This window comes from Gastrolobium bilobum, unplaced genomic scaffold (assembly GCF_033153095.1).
Source record: "Gastrolobium bilobum isolate Gb01-03AN ecotype WA unplaced genomic scaffold, APGP_CSIRO_Gbil_v1 utg2863, whole genome shotgun sequence".
Taxonomy (NCBI): Eukaryota; Viridiplantae; Streptophyta; class Magnoliopsida; order Fabales; family Fabaceae; genus Gastrolobium; species Gastrolobium bilobum.
In genome coordinates, this window is record NW_026895849.1 from 167,960 (window position 1) to 178,938 (window position 10,979).

Here is a 10,979-nt window from a genome sequence, read left to right on the forward strand (position 1 = left end):
AATCATATAAATGCTTGCTTTTACTTGCGGGGATTATAGGGATACACAAGGAGTTTATCACGTTGTAAAAAGATAATTAGGGTCATAAAAGACAAACAGTGATCTTTTCTTTTTTGCTTTTTTGGAAATTACAAACAGTGTTCGCTAGTCGTTGGTTCTTGCGTAGTCTGAAGATAGTAACGCTTACCTTCGCTCCTACCAACTTCATTAATTAATATTAATTTACTCCCTTATATTATACAAGATAACACAGATGGACAATTCATCAGAGTTGACTACCTTAATCAGAAGATTCAGAACGCGTCCTTTTTAATTAAGGTCTTCAATATATTTTTTCTGCACCCCTTTTTCTTTTTCTCCTTGTGTGATGAGCTTTCACTTCTTTCATTTCTTTCATTTCTCACCAAACAAAGTCTTTTTTCTGTTCTCTTTTGTCTGCTTAACATGTTTCTCCACCATTCTTTCCTCATCATCTAGTTTACATCTGTTCCTGCCACTTAATTGCTTCTCATAAATTCTGAGGCTTTTTTCAGTCAAATCAGAAGCATGAATACAAGTTTCCGTCGTTTCTTCTTCCCCTTGTTCCTTGCTGCTTTTTGCTTTGCCTCCTTAGCTTTTGGTGCCACTCTGTCTAAAGATGAAGGTATTTCTGTAAATAGCTTGCACCGGTTAGAAAACACTCTCACAATCAGTCTTTTGCTTTTTGTTTTGGTATATGTATACACAGAGATAGGTTATTTCAATTATACTGGTATAAAAATAAGGGATTTGCATCTATCATTTTATATGGCACAAAAAAATTTCTTACACACATAATATTTTGTGAGATCTGCACATTTTTTGAAGCAAAAAAAAATAAAAAAAATTAAGGCATGCAAAACGAATCTCTATAACATTAGACAATTATTTTTTCTACAACATAACTCTTATAAAACTCTAAAAATAAAGAATTTTATAAATATATTTTTATTATTGATTTAATGATTTTCATAATTGAAAAAAATTAAAGCTCTCAAATATAAGTAATATCAACGAAGATTGAAAATGTAACTTGTATTATTGTAAAATGACTGTGACTCATATATATATGACTTGTTTTTTGTATTATAGTGCAAGCTTTGAGAGGTATAGCTAAGACACTTGGGAAGCAGGATTGGGATTTCAGTGTAGATCCATGCAGTGGAGAAAGTAACTGGACATCATCTGTTCAAGTGAAAGGGAGCGAAAATGCTGTCATATGCAATTGCTCATTTGTCAATGGCACCCTCTGTCATATCACTAACATGTATATCTCTCACTCCTTTTCTATGTTCTTGAGATATCAACTTCAAAGGTGTGGTTGAGTAATTATGATCAAGAAATTTAGTTAAGGGTATCAATTAGATTTCAAAAATGAAAAAAAAAACTTTCTTTCAATTGAGTAAATTTTTAGTACTTGTGTAATTAATATACAACACACACACTTAAATTAGAAATAAATGTACTTACCTACCTGCATTAATAATGAAAATGAAAAGTCAAAAAAAGAATCTAAATTTACTTAGTGAGTCTATATTTTTAACTTAAATGAATGAAGTATAAAAGTATTAAACATAAACTCATTAAATTCTTCAGTTTTTCTCGGAGTTTGAAAGAAAATATCATAAATTAATTTCAAAAAAGAAATCATAAATTCATTTATATTTAATTAAAAGAATTGTGGATTAAAAGTACGTAGTAAAAGTCCAAAACGTTACGAAGGTCCACAAGTTGGTTTTGTCAACTTTTATAGCTGCTTGATCCCTAGGCCGTACGGAGTACAGATTGTACTGTTTAATGAAAATGCACTATTAATTTTTTATTACCTAAATATTCTTTTAGGTCCCCGACAAAAAATACGATTTCCAATTTAGTCTTTTACAAAAAAAAATTAGTCGTCTAGTCGCTATGAAATTTAAAGTGGACTCATTTTAGTCCCTTTAAGGGACTAATATGAGTTTTTTTAAATTTGTGATGAACTATGATTTCAACTAAATGGATCCACCTTGAATTTCTTAGTAACTTCAAGAGTAATTTTTTTTTGTGAGAGATTAAAATGGGAACAATATTTTTTGTTAGGGATTATCTACTCTTTTTATTTGACTTTTAAGAAGCCGTGTCTTTTAATTTTTTATTATTATTTATTTTTTTCGCATCTTGTTTGTGTCGGTTTTTGACTTGTCTATTTCTCCTACTCACTATAAATATAAAAAATAATTTTGAAATAGTCTTATTCAGCATGCAAGGCTGGCGTACTTATCCATATCAAAGTGTGAAACCAACTTTTTGCCAAAAAAAAAAGTGTGAAACCAACAGTACTGAACCACTGTTATTTCTTATTTTAGGAAACATTTTTTGTTTTTAGGGGAATATAGAAATGCAAGAACATGAAAGGGGGTTGGTCACAGATTCAATTTCTAAGGCTAGTTTTATAGACTAGGGTCAGTAATATAAAGTTTAGTCAAACAAACTCATTAATTGCTTTATTCAAAATATCTGTAATATCGTCAATAACTATATATATAAAGTTTAAAAATTTCACTGTATAATATATGTTTAATTAACTTGATTTTTGCGTTAGAGTTTCCTAATTTTGTTCACCTCTCATAACACATACAAATATCTAACACTAATTTCAATGCATTAATAATCGGATTAATTTAATAGAAAACCACAGATTTTTTTTTTCTTTACATTAGGAGTTAATTTTATTTTACTGGAAAATGTTAGTAAAATAATTTAAAACTTGCTGAACCTAATCGTTTAATTTGATGGCTTCTTTAGGGCCCAAATTTGCATGTACTTACCACTCTAAGCCCAAAGAACAAGAGCTTAAATTGAATTTAAGTAAAAAAAGAAAAAGAAAAAGAAAAAGAAAAAAAGAAGAGCTCGTCGGGTCCAAGTTTTTAAATTTAATTTAATTTAATTTTCTGTCATGAATTGTTATAATTCAAAAAAAAAAAATGTTAAAATTTGTGGTACAATCTCGTCATGATACATAGTTAGATGATAGTTTCAGAACAGATTAAAATTAAATACTTTTTTTTCTTACTATTTTTATAATGTTTATTTTTTAAACCATTTTCATGGTTAAATGAACGTGTAGACTTTTGAAACAACAAAATCTCCCAGGCACTCTTCCACCGGAACTGATCAGGTTACCTTACCTTCAAGAAATGTATGTAATTCTCAAACTTTGCTTACATTCAGGGAACTTATTTCGTTTTTTCAATTTTATATATATATATATATATATATATATATATATATATATATAATTTTTCATGAAACACTCTTTCTCTCTTTGTTACAGTGATCTCACTCGCAACTACCTGAACGGTACAATTCCTAAAGAATGGGGTTCTATGAATCTTGTAAACATGTAAGATTTCTTTGTCATTTTTATTATTATTTCTATATAATATATGATCCTACATATGGGTCTCATTTTATAATCTTCATGCAACAAGAAGCTAATGACAATATGTTTCTAATTAATCATGACAGTTCTCTCCTTGGGAATCGATTAACGGGTTCAATACCAGTAGAGATAGCAAACATATCCACTCTCCAAAGTTTGTGAGTTTCTCATTATTCTCCTTATTAGCAATTGAATTTTTTCTATTTGTTACCATCTCCCCCCCCTATTTCATATGTGTATGTAACTATGTATTCAACTCAAAGAGTTTTAGTGGAACTTAATTTTAGATTGAAATGGATATATAGGGTCTTGGAGACCAATCAATTATCTGGAAATCTTCCTCCAGAGCTTGGGAATCTATCACAGATTCAAAGACTGTAAGCACTTTATTTCATTTTCCATTTACGCCCCACTATGTTAATACCCTTTGGCCATTTGATTTGCTACATTGATGTTTTCTCTCCAAATATGAAAGACCAATGTTTGAAATCTATTTTGACTTCCATGCCTTAGATTCATCATTTATTGTTGTTGTTTTTGTCAATTATATTTAGTCTACTTTCCTCCAACAATTTCATTGGAGAACTACCAGTAACATTGGCCAAGCTCACTACATTGCAGGATATGTAAGCTTCATATTTTTATTACACAATTTGAGTAATTACTAACTTAAATAATATTGTTTTTGAATTAATAGTAACTTGTCCTTTTTTTATACTGTCTCACAATGCAGTCGAATTGGGGATAATCAATTCTCTGGGAAGATACCTGATTTTATTCAAAGCTGGACAAGTCTCCAAAAACTGTATGAAATCTCCTCCTTCTTTTTTTTTAAGTCTACTTTAATTGTTTGAAATACACTATGTCTTATTTACTTTGACAGAATTATTCAAGGGAGTGGATTAAGTGGGCCAATTCCTTCTAAAATTTCACTTCTGCAAAACTTGACAGACTTGTATGTATGATATTTTATATAGTAAACAAAGTTTCAAAATTAACTTTCATTTCAATTGTATTTACTTAGCTACGATTTTAATGTAATATGCAGGAGAATTAGTGACCTGAATGGATCTGAATATTCTCCTTTTCCACAACTTAGTAATATGAGATTAAAATATCTGTGAGTTGAATGCTTTGATCCTTTCAGAAATAGAAAATCAAAAAAGAAGTAGAAGAGGTACTCATGACCTATTGCTATCTATGTTATTGTTTCACAGGGTTCTGAGGAATTGCAACATTAATGGAACACTACCTGCATATCTTGGGACGATGACAAGCTTAAAAAACTTGTAATTTCATTCTTTCCCATTTTGTTTGGTTGCAACTAATGGTTAAATTTTCTTGTATTATGTTTAGCTTATTTTGTAACCTTTAACATTCTTGTGTTTTATACTTGCTGCTTTGACGAATGTCACTTTAATACAGCTCTCAATTCTATTAAATTGCACGATTTTTTTTTATATGACCATTTTCGTCTACAGTTTCTAAACTCATTCTCTGTTTAATATCTCTTTCAGAGACCTCAGCTTTAACAAATTGAGTGGACAAATTCCGAGTACCTATGATAGCCTAAGAAAAGTGGATTACATGTAAGAAATTTATCATACTTTCCAAGTAGTCCTCAATAAATGATAAGCTGTATATATTAATTTCTTGATATTCTTTTAATGTAGATATTTAACTGGAAACCTTCTCACTGGACCAGTGCCTGCATGGACAGAGAAAGCGGATAACGTGTGAGTTCTCCTTCAAATGCTTACTTATATGGTTCCTTGGATTGAACAATACATATAATTTCTGTGGCAGAAATGCTAGAAAAAAAATCATTCGTTCCTTTTTTACCTTTCTGAGTGGACTCTTTGTTTTTTCTTCCTTTTTTTTAACTGGTACATAAAACATCCTTCTTAATCCAATTTCATTCAGTTGTCATTTGTTTATGGCATGGTTTATTGTTCCCTTCTAGTATTGGTTTAGTTTTCTCACCTACATTTAAATGGCAGAATTAGAAAATTTTGTGAGAGGAGGCGATAAATTCAAAATTCAAAATTCAATTAATTAAGTAGGGTAATACAATAGTAGATCTATACACAGCTAAATTTGAAAAAATCTCCAATTTTTTTTTTTTTGTAAGGATGAATGGAGCGAACTTATGCTACACAACCTTTCTTTTTAATTCTGAATGTAGTCTAAGGCAAAGCTGTGATAAATTTGAGGGGACAATCACCTCTCGTAGCCTCTCCCCGGCTCCACCACTATAGACTTCTCTACAAGGGAATCTGTGGAACTTTTATGCTATTGGATTTTCATTATTTCTTTAGAGCCCCCTAATGTTTCATTAAGTCTCTTTGATATTGACCTATTATTAGATTCTAAATCAAATTTTATGACTTGTATATAGAGATATTTCATATAATAACTTCAGCATCGGAAGCCAAGGAAGTCAGACATGTCAAGATGGAAATGTGTAAGAATCCTTGCATTTGTTTGCAAATATATAAGAACCTATCTGAGTCATAACCTTCTCTCAAATGTCACAGGAACTTGTTTGCTAGCTCTTTGACGCGCAATGACTCGTAAGTTTGGGTGTTTATGCATGCTGAATTATTTTTATGTCATGTATATATCTTTTCATTTCCCTTACTATCAGGGGAATATTATAATGATTATGATAGGATTATGCTAACTTATTCTTTCATTTCCATCATTCTCAGAGGAACGGTTTCATGTTTGAGAAGCTTTGTCTGTCCTCAAAGTAAGTTTCTTTGTAGTGAATTTCCTACAGATTGCAAAGATCTCCATATTGCTTTGGCATTTAAAGCTTTTTTAAAACCCTTTTACGGTTTCAAGAGGGGGACCACAGACTACAATGGTTGAGCCAGAAAATTTTGAGAGAGTGAGAAATTCAAAATTCACACCAAGTTAGGCAGGGCAATACAATATTGGGTCTATAAGTAACCAGATGTGAAGAACTCTCAAAAGTTTTCCTCTAACATGAGAAGTAATAAGAATGTAGGGAGACAAATTTATGTTACACTTTTTTTCTTTTTGAAGTCTGAATGTAATTTAAGACAAAGTTTTGACTTGAGGTGGCGATCGCCCCTCCTATACTGTCAATGGCTCCACCACTGCTTGCTGAACTCCTTAGCATAGGAGTCTTGTTGGTTGGAAATCGCAAATGGCTAGTTATCTTCTCGTTTGTCTTGCTTATGAATCTGGTGCCAATCTTTGAGCATGATTTAATCAACTTTGTGTGTCATTGAATACAGACTTTCAGTAGCTAGAAGTCATCATATTTCTCTGACTAGCTAAAATTACATGACTTAACATGACTCCCTCCTTTCATCTTCATTTCCAATAGGAAAGAAAAGGGATACTTAGACGGAGAGAAAATACAAAACTAGAATTTGAAGGAATATATTTTTCATATGTCTTGATAATATTTCAATGGTTGCTCACTTTATTCTGCTTGTCCCAGCCTCATACTCTCTTCACATAAATTGTGGTGGGAAGCTGGTAACATTCAATGGAAGCACATATGATGATGATTTAGATGCAGCAGGACCAGCTAGATTCCACCAGAGTGGAACAAGAAACTGGGCATTTAGCAGCACTGGTAACTTCATGGATAATGATGGTGGAGACTACTATACTTGGTCAAATAAGTCTAGGCTTCCTATGGTCAATTCTGAACTGTACATGACTGCACGAGTTTCTCCCATTTCTCTGACTTACTATGGATTTTGCCTGGGAAATGGAAACTACACGGTAAATCTACATTTTGCAGAAATCATGTTCAATGATGATCAAACATTTAACAACCTAGGAAGGCGTGTATTTGACATCTACATTCAGGTACATGATTTAATCTTTTTTAATCTTTGTCACTAGTGTGTGCCATATAGTAAAAACACCTTTAGTCAAGTGGTCACTAGGTTATGTTAGGGACATCTTTTAATTTTTTTCTCATTCGGTGCACTGAACTAGCGATAAAATAAAACAACTGTCTATATGAGATCCGACCCCAATCAATTTGGGATTAAGGTGTTATTGATATAGATGTTGTTGTTGACGTCGAATACTTATAGCATCTCATTTAACAAAATGACAATTGTAGAATTTTTTCTACTCAGTAGTTCACTAATTTGACTACATGCACAAAATCAATTGCTACACTACTTTTTAAACAATTTGAAGACTGCAATATTTAAGGCCTGTAATCATCATGAAACATTAAGATTCTGATTCAAATGTTGCAGGGAAAGCTAGTGCAGAAGGACTTCAATATTGCAGAAGAAGCAGGAGGAATTGGTAAGGCAGTCACAAAACCATTCACTGCTGTTGTGACTAGTAATACCTTGGAGATCCGTTTATATTGGGCTGGGAAAGGCACAACTGGTATCCCATTTAGATCAGTATATGGCCCTCTGATATCAGCTATATCTGTGGATTCTGGTGGGTTATACTTCTCTGTAAGTTCTTAATCTCATGCTACCATCTTGATGTTATCATCTAATGTGTAAAGCTCTCTTATAATAATCAAGCAGACTTTCCACCTCCCTCGGAAAATGGAAGCAGCATATCTGCAGGAGCTGTGGTTGGAATTGTGGCTGCAGGAGCAATTATTATCATCCTGGTATTTGGTACACTTTGGTGGAAAGGCTGTTTTGGAAAGAAAAACACGTTAGCAAGAGGTGATTGAAATAAATTACTTCTGTGGTTATGATTACCAAAATTTTTGCTGGAACACATGGTTTTTTCATGTGCTAAAAAATGAACTTATTGCATGTAGAGTAACTTAGTATGTTTGAGTATGTACCTTAATTTAGTGTATCCTGTTAGTGGACCTTCGAGGCTAGTTAATTATCTTGCTAAGAAGGAAGTTGCAGGCTTGCAAGATATGGATTGTTGTCACTGGGTGTTCATGTGGAATTTTCACAGTATAAGTGATCTCTGATCTTTCTTTTACTTCAATTAACAGAGCTAAAGGGTTTAGACATGCAAACGGGTCTATTTACCTTAAGACAAATCAAAGCAGCAACAAACAACTTTGATATTGACAATAAGATTGGAGAAGGAGGATTTGGTCCTGTGTACAAGGTATTTTGCATAGTATAACAAATTCTCCTGATTTTCATACATATGTTTTATGATTTTACCTGTTGCTTTTTGAAATTTCTATTTCAACATTCCAATAACTATATAGCATTTCTCAAAATGAAGGGATTTCTATCAGATGGGACAATAATAGCGGTCAAGCAGCTTTCTTCTAAATCAAGGCAAGGGAATCGTGAATTTTTGAATGAGATAGGCATGATTTCTGCTTTGCAGCATCCTTGTCTTGTTAAACTCTGTGGATGTTGTGTGGAGGGAGATCAACTATTGCTGGTATATGAATATATGGAAAACAATAGCCTTGCTCGTGCTTTATTTGGTAATTCTTCCTATATAGTCAACTTTGATTGTCATTTATGTGATATTCTACATTTTCTTACTTATGTACATGACTATATGATTCCATTTTCTAATTTATATCACATTCACAAATAAAGGCCCAGAAGAATACCAAATAAAATTGGATTGGCCAACAAGACACAAGATTTGTGTTGGTATTGCTAGAGGTTTGGCATACCTTCATGAAGAATCAAGACTGAAGGTTGTTCATAGGGACATCAAGGCCACTAATGTGTTGCTTGATAAAGATCTCAACCCAAAGATATCAGACTTTGGTTTGGCCAAGCTTGATGAAGAGGACAACACCCATATTAGCACCCGAATAGCTGGCACATAGTGAGTTCCTATATTTCAATTTCTTTTGTGCAAATTTTATCAAGAAATATTTTTTATGTATGATATGATTGGACTATAAAGAAACAAAACTACAGGGACTGACTTACCTAATTGAATTTAGTTTAGCCAACTTATTATGGATTGCAAAAATCTGATATATGATCCTTGCTCTTAGTGGTTTGAATGAAAATATTAATCTCTAATAGAATATAACAACATTCATTGATACATGTAGTTGACTCACATTGTGGAATAAGACTGTTGTTTTTATTGTAGAAAAAAATTGAGGATTTTGCTGGTTTCTAAAGTTAATGTGACTAATAAACTTTTAATTTTTATTATGTAGTGGCTATATGGCTCCGGAATATGCAATGCGTGGTTATTTGACTGACAAAGCAGATGTCTATAGCTTTGGAATTGTTGCCTTGGAAATCATACACGGAAGGAGCAATACCACTCAGAGACAAAAAGAAGAAGCATTTCATCTTCTTGATTGGGTAAGTACTCTCATGCTGAGTTCATGCCAATTGTCTATGAGAATAGTAAACAAAATGTCTCTTTGCAAAAATGTAAAAGTTAGAGAGTCTTTGTGCACCGAGATTTACCTTTTTATTGTTTGGTTTGTATCTTTATAGGCTCCCTTTAGTAAGAGTAACACACTTCAGGATAACCATGTTCATATAAAAAAAATATTTTGTCATCTAAGAGCTTGTTGTTTTTGGAGTTGTTCTTTTCTTTCAGCTTCTAGCATTACAAATATGTCCATTGTCTTAAGAGTGCAAAAATACTCAAACTAGGAGCCAACATTGTAATTGCTTCTTACTTAATTATAAATTTATAACACAAAAAAAGTGCTACCACTGATAGGTTGTTTTGAACTTTGAATTGACTTTGTAATAAAACTGCCTTTTATATTATTCTGTTAACCAGGCACTTCTGTTGAAAGAGAAAGGTAATCTAATGGAGCTAGTTGATAGAAGATTGGGTTCAGACTTAAACAAAGATGAGGTAATGGTGATGATCAACGTGGCTCTCCTATGCACTAATGTGTCTCCTGCACTTAGGCCTACCATGTCTTCAGTGGTAAGCATGCTAGAAGGAAGAAGTGTTGTTCAGGAAGTGGTTTCAGAGCAAAGTGAGGTGTTGGATGGGAAGAAGTTGGAGGCAATGCGACAGTATTACAATGACCAGAGTGTCTCAATGGAGGGGCCATTGACTAGTTCATCTACTTCTGTAACAGATCTCTATCCTGTATCCCTGGGTTCTACATACTGGGAGAACAGAGATTAAAGACTATGGAGTGAAATTGCATTCATTTGTATTAATCATCTTGCCATGAGTTGGTGTGAAATATTAGTTTCTTCCTTATAAATCCATAGGGTACATTTTTTTCCTTACTATAATACATTTTTTATTTATTAAATTGTGAGTAACTTGTATTGATCTCAAGTGTAACAATGTGACTCGAACACATCATTTTTCTTCTAAATTCCCATAAAACATAATAATGGAATGAGCTCACATCTTATAGGAAATTTCAACTCAAAGTAATGCACCAAATCAACTCATAAGTAACGTGAATTCAAACCTAGAGAGTGCGAATTGCAGCTTAGAATAATTACCATTAGATCAACTCTATTTGTTAGTTATAATATTTATAATTTTATATTTATATATATATATATATATATATATATATATATATATATATTTGATTCAAGCGGTTTAACAAGTGACCTATTAGTTGAATTGG

General features: G+C 32.4%; 1 protein-coding gene across 1 annotated transcript; it reads left to right on the forward strand.

Annotated features, from left to right (window-relative positions):
- The first annotated feature begins 543 nt into the window (after positions 1 to 543).
- On the forward strand, positions 544 to 10,651 carry LOC133296406 (probable leucine-rich repeat receptor-like serine/threonine-protein kinase At3g14840). The gene is made up of 24 exons (XM_061495379.1): positions 544 to 643; positions 1,111 to 1,285; positions 3,125 to 3,196; positions 3,332 to 3,400; positions 3,526 to 3,597; positions 3,745 to 3,816; positions 3,994 to 4,065; positions 4,173 to 4,244; positions 4,323 to 4,394; positions 4,488 to 4,559; positions 4,657 to 4,728; positions 4,957 to 5,028; positions 5,113 to 5,175; positions 5,838 to 5,903; positions 5,977 to 6,012; positions 6,151 to 6,191; positions 6,915 to 7,291; positions 7,696 to 7,891; positions 7,984 to 8,130; positions 8,418 to 8,536; positions 8,660 to 8,870; positions 8,989 to 9,226; positions 9,573 to 9,723; positions 10,157 to 10,651. Exons 1-24 carry the CDS (start codon positions 547 to 549, stop codon positions 10,514 to 10,516), a joined length of 2,994 nt encoding a protein of 997 aa, XP_061351363.1. The 5' UTR covers positions 544 to 546; the 3' UTR covers positions 10,517 to 10,651.
- The last annotated feature ends 328 nt before the right edge of the window (positions 10,652 to 10,979 follow it).